Source organism: Lutjanus erythropterus, chromosome 23 (assembly GCF_056507025.1).
Source record: "Lutjanus erythropterus isolate fLutEry1 chromosome 23, fLutEry1.hap2, whole genome shotgun sequence".
In the NCBI taxonomy this organism is placed as follows: Eukaryota; Metazoa; Chordata; class Actinopteri; order Lutjaniformes; family Lutjanidae; genus Lutjanus; species Lutjanus erythropterus.
The window spans coordinates 27343243-27361236 of NC_139339.1; the positions used below are offsets into that span (position 1 = coordinate 27343243).

Consider the following 17994-nt stretch of genomic DNA (forward strand, 5'->3'; position numbering starts at 1 on the left):
ATGTAGCACATCAGCCATAATAAGCACCTCCAAATATGAAGGTGGTGAAAAAATGGTGGAATGCTGACTCCAAGTCAGGAGTGATTAGCTGCCAACAAGAAACCTGAGTTAAGTATCTTGGGGTCTTGTTTACAAGTGAGGGTAAGATGCAATGTGTTGTCCTGGTGGTCTCAACATATGCCCTGTAACTGGGAGGTCCAAGGGTCTAATCCCCAAGTGGCCAAGTCCTCTTGCCAACAATGTAGCAATTCATGCATGTGGTAACTTGGAAGGCAGGATCGACAGGCAGAATGGTGCTGTGTCAGCAGTTATGTGCATGCTTTACCAAGCTGAAAGCCAAGCAGTGGATTTACCAGTCGATCTCCATTCCAGCCTTCAGCTCTCTCATGATGATCATTGCCCACTTTGGTTTGAGACAGAGTAACTGCCACAAGTCAAGGAATTCAAGTACCCTGAGGTCTTGTTTACATGTGAGGATAAGATGGAACATAAGATCGACAGATAAATTGGTGTGCCAGGCTTGTCATACTCAAGTCAAAGCTCTTAATTTCTACTTAAGATCTACTTTGCGACCCTAAATGATTGGTTAGAGGGTGCAGACCTTCACCAAAGCCAAATGGCCTATCTTGCAATGTTAGCCAAAGTGAAAAATAATTATCTGCCCTGTGATTTGGATCCACTCCAAAATTGAATGGGCCCTTCCTTGGCTTGTGCTAGACCCCTCCACCAAGTTTGTGAAAATCTGGCCAGTAATTTTCTGCAATCCTGCTGACAGACAGATGAACGAATGTCATGAAAACATAACCTCCTTGGCAGAGGTAATGAGATCGTGGACACAAGCAACGTAAATGAATTTTCTTCACAGGGTGTCAGATCTCACGGGGATCCAATCAGGATCCCTCCAGGGCTGCTCTCTAGAGAGTCTCCTGGCATGTCCAACTGGGAGGAAACTCCAGGGCAGACACAGAACGTGCTGACAGGGATACATATCCCAACAAACTGGAGCATATCTAGGGCTATCTTGGAAATGTTGCTGACAGGAAGTAGCTGTTGCTGGCAGACCGGGCCCACACAATCCACCAAGGATCTGTACATTTGATTTGGCATAGGCTTTTTATGCCGGATGCCCTTTCTGACGCAGCCCTCCCCATGTATGCAGTCTTGGGAATGGGAATTTTGGAATGCCCTGGCTCTTGGAACCCCAGTGGCTATGGAGCTTGCCCAAGGACACTTTGACATGAGGCCATGCAGAGGTGGGGCTCAAACCACCAACCCTGCGATTCAGTGGATGAACTGCTCTACGCCACAAATTATCACGTCTTAATGAAAGTCTGAGTAGCTGCAACGTTTTTGGAAATACCAGCATATGCTATGAATGTTTTAAATCACTTATGTCAATCAATCACAGTTTGGTTCAGATCACAAAATAATGATTCTGTGTCACGATACCAATTTTATAAATAGATTTAAAAAAAAAAATCTGTGATCATGAGGAAACAAACTATAAAAATAATTACTCCCATGGCATTCCAACCTTCTATATCTTCACTTCACTCCTGGCAGCAAATAATAGGGCATCGGTTTAGATGAGTGGTGCCTTCTTTGGTTACAAACAATAGGGTAAAAAGATAGTCATCTTCCTATTTTGTTATGCTCCCTGTAATATGTTGACCATTATGGCATCTCAAATAGGTCCTTCCTAACATTAATAATTTTTAAAAAGTGTCTGTATTTTTAATCATTTATTTCCCTTTTTAAAAACTTTTTAAAGGACTGACTCATCATTTATCTTTCTTCAGAAAATAGGTCATCCTTATGCCTAGAAAATTGCATACCAGAAGAAGAAGGTGATCAAAGTCAAGTGAGTTGTCTGGCTCAGACAAATGGTCCTGTTTCACACCCTTTATGAGGGCATTTAAAGGGAGATTTAAGGAGTGTAAAGAATGGTGGTGCTGTGCCATGGATGCTCCTGTGATGTCATTGTAATGAGAAAGGGGAAATTAATCCAGAGAAATTTTAAAAACATTTGGGCCTGCTATGAGCTCTAATAGAGATAATATATGTAGGTGATAATGCAGCTGTCCTAGTACAACAAAATAATGGACAGCAGGCAGATGGAGGCAAAATAATGTCCACCAAGTTTAATATTTTCTTTATGGTGACACATCTGTATCTGCTTTGTGCTTATACCATGGCCACTTGAAGCAATGCTAGCAGCTTTGTAAGGCTGTACACAGTGATGCTTTTAGCAAAATGCTAATGTCAGGATGCTAACGTGCTAGTAATGACAGTTAATATGATAACGTGTAGCAGGTATAGCTTAAAGTTTACCCAGTTTGCTATCTGTTTAGCATGTTAGCATGCTAACATTTGCTAATTAGCATTAAGCAAAAATGACATCAGGCTGATGGGAATGTCAATAGTTTTCCAGGTAGACTATTTGGTCATAAAAGTGTTACACTGAACTAAACTGAAATGCTGACCTGAGGATCATCAAAGTTATTACAATTAATCCTGCGGAAAATGAATATGTGGAATAAACTTTGGGCTACATTGTAAGGCAATCTATAGGGCTTTTCACACTGCACTTAGCCCCAGGCTAAGGGAGTTGTTAGCCCTAGGCTAAGAAAGCTTCCACATATCCTGGAACATTCCAAAGTGGGATAACCATGACTTTAGCCAAGGGCTAGTTGGCCCTGCTCCACGGCAGGCTCAGCCCTGGGTTTGTGGGGTTATCCCCTGAAAATCAACTAAACCCAGGGCTAGAAGCTGCCAGTGTGAAACAGGGTTAAAAGAAAGGAGTAGTCACGGAATATTCAAAAATGTTCATGAGTTGGTGTACCAACAAACATGCAACCCAGGGCTAGTAAAAATGCAATGTGAATCATATAATCCTGTGCTTAGCTTATCCCTGGCTTAACAATATGGGTGTGAAAAGGGGCTAAGTTAGCCCAAGGTTAACTCTTAGCCCAGGGTTAAGGATAGCCCAGAGCTAAGAATATGCAGTGTGAAATGCTATTATGTCAACCTACTAGTGGCCAGTGTTGGGGGTAATGTGTTACAAAATAACTTGTTACAGTATTCAGATTACTTATTTGTTGCAATGAGCAACATAACACGTAGGTTTTGCAATTCTCAGTGATTTATCTACATTGTCAAATAAGCAATCCGTTGGGTTACAATTTTACTGTATTTCCACCATTGCAAGAACTGCTGTCCTGACACTGGACACTGGACACTGAAATCACGGAGTATCTCAAGACAGGCCTTGAGATGGATGTATTGATCAAATTCTCCGTGATCAAATCTTTCTTCGAGCCAAACTCAACCACCACCCAGTGCGCCCATGGAGAGGCTTTTTAGCTCTGGAAGTCTAGTCAGATGAAACAACTATCTGACACATGATTTGAAAACTTCTCCCACATTATTAATGAGTATTGGTTGGGTAAGTCTCTTGTCTATTGGGTTAGTCTACTTTCATAGTTCGCATACAGGCATGTCTTTTGAGAAGCTAACTGATTCATTAGCTTAATGTTGAAATGTTGATGTAGATTGTCAGGACAATATAACCAATAATATATAAGTATTGGTATTTTTGGTAGTGCAAGAGTACTCTAACAAGTTACTTTTCTTAGAGGGTAACACTGTAACAAACCAAGTTACTTTTTAATGACAGTAATCTTGTAGTGTAGCTACCCAAACTGCTGGTGCCACAATGAAAAGTAATTGGGACCATGAAAGTCTGTAACAGATTTCATGACAATCCATTCAATAGTCAAGACATTTCGGTCTGGACAAAAGTGGAGGACCAACATGCCAACAAAGTGCCATACAGGTAGCATAGCTAACAAATTGATCTAACTGTCATCAGTTGCGGGGTTACCTTAAAGCTGAGTTTACTGCTAAATTATTGTTGCTATGGTTGCTTCAAGTTTCATACACAAACAAGTAAAAAAAACCCTCCCAAAATGTGAGAATATGTTTTAGAAGAATGCTGGTCACCCCTCCACATAAAGGAGCTCTAAAGCAGTTTTTATCTATTTTAATGGTGCCAGTCATGCAGAAATCAACACTGTCCTTGGCCATGGTATAATCCACAAGATTCTGTTCATGTCTACACTTTAAATTAGAGATTAGTTTGCACTAACATGATGGAAACTTCTCTGAAAACTGCTCTTGCACAGTCACAGGGAACACTATTCTTCAAAAGGTTTTTGTCAGCTAATGTTAGTGATGGTTAAAACATATGACAGCATATTTCTGTTAATTCTAACACAGTTATTTTCCTTCTCCTTCTCCCTATACGTCAGCTGAAGCCAGTAATAAACTGCACAGTAGTCTGTTAAACATTTTCAAGCATTAGCATTTTGTTTGGCATTATGCTAGCGATCTACAAAAGTAAGCCTAGATTTCACTTACAGCTTCAGAAGTTAATCGTTTCTGTTAAAAATTTATTGCAGCATTTAAGTGAAAATATTAAATTAGTAACATATATATACAGTCAAAGATTTGAAACAAAAAAGACAAAAGCTAAGACATAAGTTTGACCATAACGAAGGATAAATTGTCAGTCAATATGTGACTGAGCATGTTCATTTCACTAACAGGCTTTGCTTTGTTGTTTCTGCAGAGATTTGTTGTTGATGTTCCTAAGGTAATACTAGTTAATAGATGCATCCATCAGCATTAGAGTGATGGGATCTTCGATATTTGATCCTGAACTATTCCTTTTCATTCTAATGTAGACACAACCTGTCTGTGTAGTTTTAATAAAGTGCCTTCAGAGTTGTGCAGATTTAGTAACCCAACTCAGCTTGTGTACATATTTAGAAGGTTCATATTTACAGAAAGAACAGAGATGAAAGAATTGAGATGTCCAAAGGGTACTTGAATCTTTTCTTCAAAGGATAGCATTTGCATGTTGACTGTTTTTAGGTTTTAGGTTACGTCACTGCTACCGGTGTGAGAAAGCTTCCCCAAGTTCATCACTCTTACTACATCCTTCCATGTCTGACATACAGAAGCTGGACATAATCAGAAACATATGTAATCATTGTGATAAAGCTTAAATTCTAGCTAAGCCAACAAGGTGATGATTCAACTTAGTGGTCACTTTTGAGGCTATAGTTTGTTGTGTTGTTGGATTAGACTCCATAGGGCCCAATCACATCAGCCTTTACAGCAGCAATTTTTGGGACCAAAATCAATCACGATTTACAGGAAGTTCAACTTGCATGAATTCTGACCCACATATTTGCACTGTTGACCAACAGTAAACCATCTTGACAGTGCCAACTGCCCTTGGAAACCCTAGGAAACTAATTTATGATCTTTGGGTCTGTTATGGATCCAGTCCAACATTTCTGACCCTCTACTAAAAGGTGTTCATGTAATTTAGTCCCCCCTCTTTATGTATATTGGTGGCACAAAATATTACTATTATCACACCTCTAAACTATGGCCTTACAAATGACTGTAAAGTTGTATCAACACATCTCTTGAATATTAGAATCTTTACAAAATCACTATTTTTCACAGAGCTATTGTAGCTGATTACATGATGTGTTCATGGTTTTATGTCCATGTCCTGTATATATTTGTGTGTTGTTGAATTTAACTTACTGCATTCTTGGAAGTTGTTTTGCTTTGTAGAAACTACATTTTGTTTACTTGGTTTCTATCTCCTCGATACAGAGGGTTGTGTTTTTCTGTTAAGTGTAATTGAGTTGTGTCCATTCCTTGTTGCTCAGACCCTTGTCTTCATTCTTTTCTGGCTCCTTCATCTTCTACTCCTTTCCATCCACCTTCTGCAACTAGATGACATCTGACTCCACCACACACTGCTCGTTGTACTCCTTCACCAGCTCAACACTCAAGGTGTTGTGGCAGAATTCAGCCATGGGCTTCCAGAGTGGTGGATCCAGGAACATCTGGCACATCACGTGACCCTTCAGGTTGGCGGTGTGGCGCTGCAGGTGGCACAAGAACTGCTGCCGAGCCAGGTCCAGGTCTTTACCGAACATGTCAATGTTCAGGTAGTACCTAGTTTTAAAAATAAAGTGTAGCAGTTGACTGAGTAGAAAGGACTGCTCGTTAGTCTTCCTTATGGACAGTGCTGACTTAACTTGCAACATCTGCTTGTTATTAGAGAAAGGACTTACCAGTCATCTCCAATGGGCACCCTGAACGGGAAGGTACAGAGGCTGGCCACAGTAGGGTTGGACAGATCATCCACCATCCAGTCAATTTCCTTCTTCAACAGGATGGCCATGTTGCTGGGCAAAGGCTTGAATGGCTGCCAGTCTTGAATAATCGTGGAATTAGGAAGGACGCTCTGCATCAGGTCAGTGGTCAGATACAGCCGGTGAATAGCTGTGTGGTCGAGACGCACTGGTGCAGGGTTGGAGGAGTTGGTCAAAGAGGATTGGATGTCTCCACCCAGACCATGCTCAGACAGACGGAGCTTGAGGTCTTCAGCCCTGAAGCGCACCAGCAGAATACCCTGTTGAGAAGAAAGCCAATGTGTGAGCTGAGAAAGAATTACAACACTAAACACACTGGCTGAATTCAGGACTTAATGCATTTTTCATGGAGCAATAACAACAACAGCATTAATTGTAAGTACACACCAAAACAAAGAAAGAACCTTTAGCTTCTCTTGTTGCTGATACCTGCTTGGTTATGATGCGATACTTCTGGAAATCCTTGGGTCCAAGCTGATCATCACGAGTCAAGCGGGTTACTTTGACATCAGGGTACTTGGATTTGACCAGCTCAGAGCAAAAGCGCAGCAGAACTCCTGCCACACCCTTGCCCCTTTCCTGAGGGGCGACACGGAGACCTTCCACCAGCATAGTCTCCCCATCGTCAATCACACACACTGACTCCAGAGCAATCTGCCGAACAACACAGAGGCAAAGGACAAAAAAAAAATTACAGATGATCACATTGAAATGGTTGTTTATAGAACTTTACACCAGTTCTACTGCAGGAATAGTCTAAGCCACATGCCAGCAGAACTGCACAGTCTGCAAAATGATGTGGTTCTGCTGGTGTCTTCAGGCAGGGATGTCCAGTGCACAGCGGGGCAGTTTGCGACCCAGAATGAAGCAGGGTTGATGAGAGTCACCACCTCCTACTCTGAGGCCATGGTACTCACCCAGAAAACAGCGGATTGCTCTCTTGAGGTTGGGAATGGGTCACTCTACCAAGTGATTTTAAGTATCTTGGGATCTTCTTAACAAGCAAGACTAAAACAGAATGCAAGACTGGCTAACATTTGGTGTCACATCAATATACTGGGCTGCCATATTGAAGAGTACCTTCCAACCCTTACATTAAGACCTTTGGGTGATAACCTAAAGAATGGGATTGTTGATTCAAGTGGCCAGAATTAGTTTTTACCCATAACGACGAGGTGAGGAGCTCAGATATTGAGAAGAAGCTTGGAGCAGAACTGCTGCTCCTTTGTGTGACAAGGAGCCTCTTGAGATGCTTCAGGCATCTGATAAGGTTGCTTCACAGATACCTTCCTTTGGATGTATTCGGGCACGTCCAGCTGGAAGGAGAACCCAGTTAGCTAGAGAGATTACATATCCTGTCTGCCCTGGGAATACCTTGGGATACCCCAAGAAGTGCTGAAGGACATGGCTGAAGAATCACCTACAGCCTTCCAAAACAGATTACATACACAACACTTTGAGTCCTTTAGTCTGATCAAACATAAACACAGAGTTCATGAAACACTCTATTACTTGTTAAAAGTTTGTATCAGATTGGTTTCTCTGCCCTCAGTAGAGAGATTGGTCCAGGATGTGATAACATTGCACCGATATGGGAACCTACTGCTATCGTTTTGCAGCAATGGAATATGTTTTGGGGCTACATACTCCAAATGGAGTTGGAGGCTAATCTCTATAAACAAATACCCAAAAAAAAAAACTTTGTCTTTGGGTTCCAAGACCACATTTTGGCCTATTTTTTTGTGCCTCTTTTGCTCTCCACATGAATTGTTGACCTGCATGTTCAAATTAGATTGATCAATACTATTTGGACTACAAATGGAAACCAGGATGGTTTCAATACCAAACTCTTGTCTTTTACCTATACATGCTGAATATTCATATATGGAATCTGTTTATAGAATTTAGCATGGCAGAAGACTTTGAAGTGACATGAGGTAAAATGTGAATCCCAGTAACTCCAAAGTTGTCTTATTAAAATGTGTGTTCTTAGCTCTTTTACCAACACGAGCCAAAAGTATGCATGCATTCAGGCATTTTGTTTGGGTTGAGCTGGAGGGTGTGTAACCACACTAACCGCACAAGTAATGAGTGATGAACTCACTACTTTTGCTACTGACTAATAAATGAGTAATCTATAATGAGCAATTGGTTACAGTCTTTGAGTAACTTGTCCAACTCTGGTCTGCATACAGTTCACATGTTCACATGGATCCTTGCAGACAAGGGTAGATGACAAGATTTAAGGTATCTATATTCCATCCATCGGTCCATCTCTGTGGCTTGGTAAAAACATAATTACAATTTCAGCTTTATCTGCCATAGGATTACTGTATGCAAAGATGGGTCATGTGAAGGTCTGTTTGCCATCAGAAGTCATTATTCCATCAACTGAATATGCTGAAAATGGCATACTCTCTGTAAACAACTGAACTTGACTCACCACTTTTCCCTGTTTGCGGGCCAATATGACTGTACGGTTGGCCTCCTGCAGCCAGCTGGTGTATCTGGTTGGCAGGTAGTCAAGGCCTCCATAGATGTCTTGGCTCATAGCCATGATGTCATCAAAGTCCTCCTCAGTGGCCACAGTGAACTGAAGGTCTGCCTGGGACAGGGCCTCTGGAAGCTGGGGCATAGTCAGGCTGGTATCAATCTTCATCTTGAAACAACTGATGAGATACAAAGTGGGGGAGAGATTATTGTAGCTTGTGTTTACTAAGCATCTCAGAGCAGGATGTCAATCTCAACCAGTCAAAAAACGACTAGTCAAAAGTGACAACCAACTGGTCCTACTTTAATCCATTTTCCTAAACCAGGATTGAGGAGAGCCCAAGAGCTATCCCAGCCTAGGAGTTCCTGAAAGGTGGAAAATTCTGGGTGGTGCAGAAATAGATACATAGAATACAAAGTGCATCAATATCATAATATCGTAATTGGATGTGTCACCCAAGCCATATGTGTTCATATGATTTGAATGAAACATACTGTAAGCAATCAATGAAAGCAGAGAAACAGCAGTGGCAAAGCATTACCAGAACTTTTATTTGAGGGAAAGAATATCCCCATTCAGCGTATGGGGACTTCTGAGAGAGTAACTTAACCCTGGCTGGTAATCCTGCTTGTGCTGCCATCATGCAGGCTCTGTCAATACCTTTTAAAGGACAGCACTTCACAAAGCAACACTGTGGAACTGTGATGCCAGGAGGAGATGACGGCTACCTTACAACAGCCCTCACTGCTCAGTCCTGCATCCATCAATTCTGAGCAACAATGGAGCAGCATGGTGATTCCAGGGCCATGACAAGCCATGACACGCTACAATAGACTCTGTAGTCTTAAAAGGGTATTAAAGGCCAATCTCTGCATCCGTGCCATGCCAACGCCACAACTTTGGCAGCCACAACGAGCTCGTCACAGAAGCCTACACTAACAGCTCTGTTTTAGAGGCTGAACTCTAGAAGGAGAAGAACACTAAGGCCTTGTTCAGACTGCCAGTCCAAATCCCTTTTTTTGGCATATCCAGATTGTATCCAGATTGATTTTAGCAAGTTTGAATAGCAAAAAATCCCAAAAATGCAGTTTTTGCATATCAACTCTAAGGAGATGGTTTGAAACGCAATTTTAATTGGGTTTCTACAGATGCGTCTCAGTCCGTCTCAGATGCTTTGGCCACTCAAACAGGATTTCTTTTGCAATGTGACACACAACAGCGACATCAAATCCAGAGTGACAGTGTATCAAAGCAGTTGAACAGAATCTATGCTGCTACTAGCAGAGTAGTATGGTGGACAACACTGAGAAAAACTTCTGTAGACTGACTTGATTGCGGTATTGTTTGGAGGGCTTCACCAGCATACATAGTTACTGACGACTACATTGTTACCACAGCAACCCATGCAGATAGGCTGGTGATACCTGGACACAGATCTGTCTTAAAGATGTGATTTGAGAAACAAATCTGATTTTCCTGCAGTCTGAACAAATCCTAAGTGAGACCAAGCCTTGGGAGCAGATAAAAGTTTTGGAGAATTTTTCACAAATGACAAAAAAAAAATAGTCCAGAGGAATCCACCTTAACCTATCAAGTCACAAAGCATCGCCAATTGTATTTAGACATTCCAAGGTGTTGGTTAAAAGATTTTGAAAAAGACAAAGAATTGAAAGGGATGAGATTGATCCAGGAATGAACAACCAGCGGGACAGGACAAAACATTATCATAAACTCAGCACACTTTGAATCAGCTGAAACACAATCATGATTCCAAAAAACTGAGCAAAGGGGAACCAAACACAGATAACCGGCTTGAGAGATAAGTAAGTAGAGAGAGATGTGCGGGGGAAGGTGGGTGAATGGACCAGATGGAGAAAACACAACAAAGAGAACCACGGATGACACATGTTAAAGAGAATGGGAGGCAGAAACAGACAAAAAGACTGGACAAAGAGCTGATGAATGCCAACAGACACAGGAAGTGAAAAACTGGCGGCTATCTTGATATCCTGTAAATCCATTACTTGCATCCCCCTAATCCATACACTAATGCCTTCTCCACATTACAACACTGGCATGTGTCCATAACTTGGCTACAGGATTCACAGAATTAAATCGACAAGAAAACAGAGAAAGCCGAAACCAAAATTGTTTCATAAGAAAATTGTGTCTTAAAGGGAAAATTCGCCACTTTTTATGTGGATGTCCAGTTAGTGTTGATGGTAAAAGTAGCCAACTGAATCAACAAATTTTTACTGAAAAAAGCTGAGTTCTCCTGCTGCAAAATCTGTTGTTCTTCTTACTTCCAGTGTGGTCATTGGTGATAAGACGAACTACAGACCATTTCTGTATTTCTACATCTTTAAGTATTTTTGCCATCTAATGCTATGTTTTGCCCAACAAACTAACAGCTATAGGCTAGGGTGGTGATGAAAAGGCCCCATGAACGTGGGCATCAGAAGCTCACGGCCAACACATCCTGGTACATGTAGGCATTGCCAGCAAGGCTCCACATGCAGAAGTACTCATTTTTCCAGGTGAATATAGTATGCACTGAAGAGTTTATTGCTTCAGTTGACTCAATTTGCAACACTCAACACTCACTGAACATCCACATAAAATCTGGAGGTGCCTGTGACTCAGTGGGTAGAGTGGGTCATTCCCTATACTTAACATCAATGGCTTGATCTCCGGTTCACTCGAGTCTACATGTTAAAGCATTACTGGGCAAGATACTGAACCCCAAATTGCTCCCAAAGGCTATGGCTTTGGAGTGGGAATGATGTAGGGTTAGGAGCAGAGGCACCTTGAATGGCAGCCCCTTCATTAGCATATGAATATGGGTGAATGTGACACATAGTGTAAAAGCGCTTTGAGTAGTTGAAGACTAGAAATTCTGGGAGATACAAATGAAAGTCAATTTACCGCAAAAATATTGAATTTTCTCTGTAAAAGCCAACTGTAGACGCATTTCCACTGGAAGTACCCAGAATTTTTAATCCCAGGAACTACTTTTCAAGGACCTGAAATTTTCCTTAAGTGTGTTGTTGTCTGCACTTCCACCACAGTCTCAAGACCTGAAAAGATTAAGCAAATTAGTCCACTCATGTATGAAAAAGCAACAGCTGTTTTTAAATGCCACTGCTAGACAGTGACTGTCATGGGTACATCTGTTGAAAGCTTTCTTCAGTAACTCAGGTTGATGTGCCGAAGCACAATAAAATGAAAAACAAAATGGTTTGCGCTACAGATTTTAAAAATTGTTGCTGAAACAAAATGCTGTGCAAAACCAATCAAAAATGTTCCATGCTGCAAGCCGCTCCCCCTGGGTTCCTCTACTTTCGGGAAGCACAAAAGGGACATTCTGGGGGATAAAATAATCTCCCTGGAAATTACTTTAGACCCTGGTCCCTGCATGGAAATGAGAGTTCCTCTAAAAGATTGTAGTCCCTGGGGAAAATTACCGCAGTGGAAACGCGACTTATGTTGCCCGTAATATTGTTACTTGATCCTGATAAGATATGTTAGGATAAACAACTTGTGTGTTGGGCACTTGGATGGGGTGAGGGTCATTGGAGTAGATACACAAAATTCTACAAGGGTTCTGGCACGGAACCCTTGTAGAAGAATTCTTTTTGGGTGCTAACAGAACTAATATTGAATATTGAATAATAGACCTTTTTCACGGCAGCCATTTTGGACATGAAATAGTGTAAACACAGGTGTTTCAAATGATACTAATTAAGGTCCTGTTCCATTTTGTGTGGCAGTCTTTGACTCTGTTTGACTCTAAATTGAACAGAAACTTAATTAGTATCATTGCTATCAAAATGACTGTTAAAAAGGCCTTTATTGAACAAAATCACCGACATCACAACCTGTTCTCAGCCCAACTCGTCAAATTTGTTTTTGTTTCGTTTTGTCATCCCCTCAGTGTCTCATACAGGCGCACAAGGTTCCCTTTAGCTGCTGTATAAGATCCTGTCAGAAAGCCTTTTTAATACATGGTTTATGTTGTGAAACAGTCACAGCTTGGGTACATTTAGGCACAAAAACTATTTGGGAAGGTTTAGGATAAGACCTTGTTTGAGGTTCAAATTTGTTATGTATGCCACGTGACATGTAACGTTACACACTTTAAAACTTTTAATAACATTTTGGTTTAACGCGGAACATGAACCCTGGTCTCCTTGGCGAAAGTCCTGTGTTTGTTTGAGCCATTCATCCACCACACCTCCTCCCGATGCGGACACCATGCGCGTCTGTATGAGTCGCCAAAAGACGGTGATGACACTTTGGTACCAAATAAGTTAGGAATGAGAACGGCTCAGAGCGTACAGGTCCGCACGCAAGAAAACAAAAACAAGATGCTCGCTCTGAAGATTTTTGCTTTTAATTAAGTTGGGACATAATGCATTAACACATGACGTGTACAGTGCGATCAAATAAAATAAAACAAGCTTGTGTAAAAAGAAAACATGCAACATAACATAAGAAGCAATACAAAAGAGAAGTGATACATTATGATAAGATACAACAAAATGTGATAACATACAATAACATATACAGTAGGTAGGGCTGGGTGTAAAATCTGAAATTGAATATTGACCAAATTTTGTTGATGCTAAACAGGGGCTTCAAGTGCTGCTAGCCAGACTAAGATGGCAGTGACAAGGAAAGAGCACCATCCAACTATCCATCTAATGATTCTGCCCTCTTATCCAAAGTATTGACTATTTGGCATCACAGCCATTAAGCTGAATGGTCGCACACCCATCTGTCCATGAAAGAATGCTAAAGACTCAAGGCACTCAACAGCAGTCACTGAAGAGTGTAAGACAGAACGCACCAGTCTGAGCAGGTTATTGCCTGGACTGACAACAATAGAGCTTTCAATTCAATGCAACACACATCCATTCTTGATTGCCTGGCACTCCAGAAGGTAGGGCTGTCACAGTAAATGGAATTTTGAAATACAGCGCTAATGACAAGTCGTGCAAGCATTCAATGATCATGTTTTTCATTTCCGTAATTTGTCTTTGTGTTTTTCACTTTAAAGTATGTTGAATGCATCAATGCTTCAAAAAATTCAACAAGCCAATACAAGGTGACACTTCAAGCTCAAAGATGGATTGATACTAGCTGTACGTGACCCATCTTCAATCTTTAACAACACAAGATTCACCATGTTGTTTTCATTTGTTTATTTATTGAACTAGACATTAGCATGTGGCTACTACCACAGGGTGGGGCTTTGTTGCACTAAAGTTGTAATATTGAGGAACAGTCAGGAGAAACTGTGTGAATATTTAGTCCCACTTTAAGCCAGCTATATAATGAGAGTTGCAGGTTGGATGACGGTAACTTTAATTTCATGTTGCTTTTTGTGAAAGTTGATACTGTAACACAATAACACAACTGCAGGACCCTTCACTAATGGGCCTGGCTCTTTAGCTGAATGGATCCTGCAGCTGACTGTGTTATGAGAGTTCCCCGATTTGAAACCTTTGGCTCATTAACCATCCCTGAAGTGTGACCTTCATTGGCTTTGTTGTTGTACAGAAGCTGGACAGTCCTGCTCTGTAATCCTTGCCAGAGTTCACGTGACTGAACCAAATTACTTTATTTATGATAAATGAAGTAATTAGCAAAAACAGACAAAAGAATGGCACTGTTGAGCTAACCCGAATAACTACAGGGAAAATTCCGTCACTGCGACAGCCCCACCAGAAGGTTAACAAGAAATGATCTTGTCTGAGTCTCAACATCAGTACTATTACACTTGTAGCACTTACCACAGAACATGACCATGATCACCCCCTCATTATATTTTTCAGACTACAAAAAACAGATTTTGATACAAGTCTGCCATGCTTGCTCTGAACACAATACCTACTGATTGCAGGCAAACACAGTGGAAGCAAATTCCCCCCTTGGAGGCAGGCAATCAAATCTATCTATCTATCTATCAAGCATCAAGGAAAGTGAATATCAACACTCCCAAGGGACAATCAAGGGTGGCATATACTATTCCTGCTGCTTTTCTGCGTTAGCGTCAACTGTAGTTGTTTTATGATGCGATTGTGAATGCAGACTCAAGAATAGGACTACTATTAGCCTCCTCTGCATGGACCACATCTGCTCAATTGTGGCTGGATGGTTGCAAAGAGACAGAGGATTACTGGGACTGAAGGGGTTGAACTAACAGATGGCTGCACAAACACAGGGCAGCTTTATACTTAAGGATTTCACAATCCCATGGGAGCAATGAAGACAAAGAGAAAGAGAAAGAGTAGGACTGTACTGAACTGTCACATCACCAGAAAGATCCAGATCCAAGGAATCAACATGTAAGACATTGCAATCACATATTCATCTATACAGAAAGGAACATGGGACGGCTGCAAACATCAAGGACTGGGAGCTTCTAACAAAGCAAGAAAGAAAAGATTCCTCCTGAAGGCCAGCAGCAAGACACTGTGCAACCACAGGATAGAGGAGGGCCAGGTGTAAGTGACTATCAAAGACTATCTAGACTGTCCTTACCTAAGAGCACATCCGTATGGTGCCTGCCAAGGATTAACTATTATCTCAAGAGTGCAGCAGATAAGGGCCAGACTGAAAAATCCTGCCAGGGGCATGAGAGGGCTGGAGTCAAGGATATTGGCAAGTCACTGAAAATGAAGACCCAAGAGAAGTCACTTAACGCCAGGTCACCAGGAACAAGGTCCAGTCAGACCCAAGGTTCAGAGTGCATACATGACTCAGCATTCATCACCTCTCATGAGAGGTTTGGAGAAACACCAGGGTCTAAGAATAAAACTATAGACATGCAGAATGAAAACAAAAGGGGCAAAATGGTCAATGGAGCAACATGGGACTGCCACTCCTAAATAAGAGGAGTATCTCCAGTGGATGCCAAGGACCATGTACACAATCTCCAGAAAAGTTTAAAGAACTGAAAAGATCTTGTGCAGAATCTACACATGCTTGTTTGAGAATCCAAGTTTAAGGACGAGAAGTACCACCAATAAATGAGACTGCAGTAGTTTCATAAAAATTAAGGAGGAATATGCAATTTTTTCACCGTTCTTATGACAGTCTGAACACTGCCTGTCATGCTTGTTCCCTTTCCCTCTCGCTCAACTCTTTCATTTGACATGCACACAGCACTAAAATACCAAAAGATTCAGAGAAGGGTCATAGGGAAGGATAAATTGCTGTAGTTCCTCCGGTTCAGCATATCCCTCAAGCCTTAAGTAAAATGCAAGTTATACAACACTATACCAACACCATTGGTCCATTCTTTTCCATAAAACAAGGTACAACTTCGATACACCAGCCAACCACCAAAAAATTACATAATTTTCAAGATCTAGCATCTTTAACATATTAAAAGCCAGCTTTCACCTCTCAATTGTGAATACATGAGACATGTCTACAGGCTATGCTGGCAAGAGAACAATAATGCATTAACAGTAGGGCTGGGTATAGTTTAAGAAAATGACAATACCATTACCAATACGAGTACCCTTAAAGTGATACTGATACCAATTGAGTACTTTATTTGATAGTTTTTTTTTTCTAGTAGTGGCATGCCTGAAATAATACTTCCACATATCATGCATTTCTTTTTCTCAGACACCACAGGTGTAGCCATACTTTACGACATTTTAGTGGCATCTCAACACACTGAACTGCCAACTCCATCAAATAAGTTGCGCTCACCGTCACCACACCACAGACTGTATGAGTCATAGCTGCTGTGGCAGGGGGCCAATCACATGTCACACTGAATCAAATTGCACTTCAGGAATTGACTGTGAGAAAAAACATACAATTAGTCATTTTTGCTACATCAGGCTAAATTAAGGATAGACTACAGGTATTGTTTGACTGGAGAAGTTTTGAAACCACTTGGTTCTGGCTTATGTCAGGTACCGATACCCAGCCCTACTCCTCTACAAGGGCACAATGGAAGTTGCTGTCTCCATGCCCTTTGACTGAACAAATATGAAAACTGAAAAACTAAAACCATATCAAGCATAAAGATTCATCTCTTTAAATCAAAAGGATACAATACATTTGCAAAAAATGTGGATACATTTGTTTAACACAAGCACATCATTCTGTATTCATTCCTACTTTGTTGTTGTGGCTGTACTTGGTTATTATAAGCCTTCTACGCCTTTTCCATGACTAGTTAGTGTTGTGTTAAGCACTGTCTTTTGATGCCGTTAAGAGATGGGGTTGGAGGTTGGTTTGTAGAGGCTAGCACAGAAATGCTAGACATGTTCCAATAATCTATCAATGGGCCATGTGAGCTGTAAGGGCATTTGTAGTGAAAACACTGTCTGGTCACAGCAGACACACACACGTATACACTGTGGACACTGGTATTTTTCCATCATGCTTTGATGCTTTGAGATGAGGTGTCAGGCTTGGCTGGGTAGCCTGGCCCTGCCAGTGAGAGCGATGCTGTTTTGTTTTTGTGTTTCTGTCTCCCGCTCTCTCTCACACACTCACTGATTCACTCTTCTCCTATTCACTCTCTCATGCTCTAGCTTCCTTCCTCTCTTGGGCTGGCAGAGTACTCCAAACAAAATGGAATTTGGCACATTTGCAAAGACTGTTGAACTGCCATTAAATACGCCACTGCAAGCAAATGCCAGTATGCTCACTGCAGATTGGGGCCTGGTCATTAAATGATGCTCTTGCCAGATGGAGGAGATTTGGAATTTAAGTGAAAAAACACAATAGAAATGAACAATCACTGATTACTAACCAACAAGCCATGAGGAACAAGGATGAGTGCCATATCTGTTGACACAGAAAAGATGAGCATTCTGCATTTTGCTCACATGACAGCAGTCCAGATCATCACCAGTGGTTACAATTTACTACTCACATTGTGTTTTGACAGAGGTGAGAATAAGGTTTGTTGCATACCCATATTTATTGCTAGAGGGCTGCATTTAACAGAAAACTCCCCGACAACTACACACTAAAAAATAGTACCAACAATGACCACAAAGAGCAGCTAAGAATCTTAAGAATTATCGTCAATATATCACTAAAGTTTGAGTGTCAGCCATGCCTGCATTGTGCACCAAATTGTGGTACAACCTCAAATGTCGGTCTGTTCCCACTCCCAACCTGTCAAATACGGCCGCTTGATCAGCACCCCTTTATATTTTAATGTACCATCAAAGTCAGGCAGCATAGTGTAAAGAGCAAGAAAGCAACTGTCCTGTTGGGCAA

At 41.3% G+C, this 17994-nt stretch overlaps 1 protein-coding gene across 2 annotated transcripts in view; it reads right to left on the minus strand.

Annotated features, from left to right (window-relative positions):
- Positions 1 to 4432: 4432 nt before the first annotated feature.
- Positions 4433 to 17994, minus strand: part of nat16 (N-acetyltransferase 16) — a 38570-nt gene continuing 25008 nt past the window's right edge. For both annotated transcript variants that reach the window (XM_084713008.1, XM_084713007.1), the window contains 4 exons: positions 8686 to 8911; positions 6672 to 6896; positions 6162 to 6502; positions 4433 to 6042 (listed from right to left, as the gene is read on the minus strand). In XM_084713008.1, coding sequence (XP_084569134.1) covers positions 5814 to 6042; positions 6162 to 6502; positions 6672 to 6896; positions 8686 to 8901 — 1011 coding nt within the window. In that variant the 5' untranslated portion in view covers positions 8902 to 8911 and the 3' untranslated portion in view covers positions 4433 to 5813. The remainder of the gene's footprint in view (positions 6043 to 6161; positions 6503 to 6671; positions 6897 to 8685; positions 8912 to 17994) is intronic.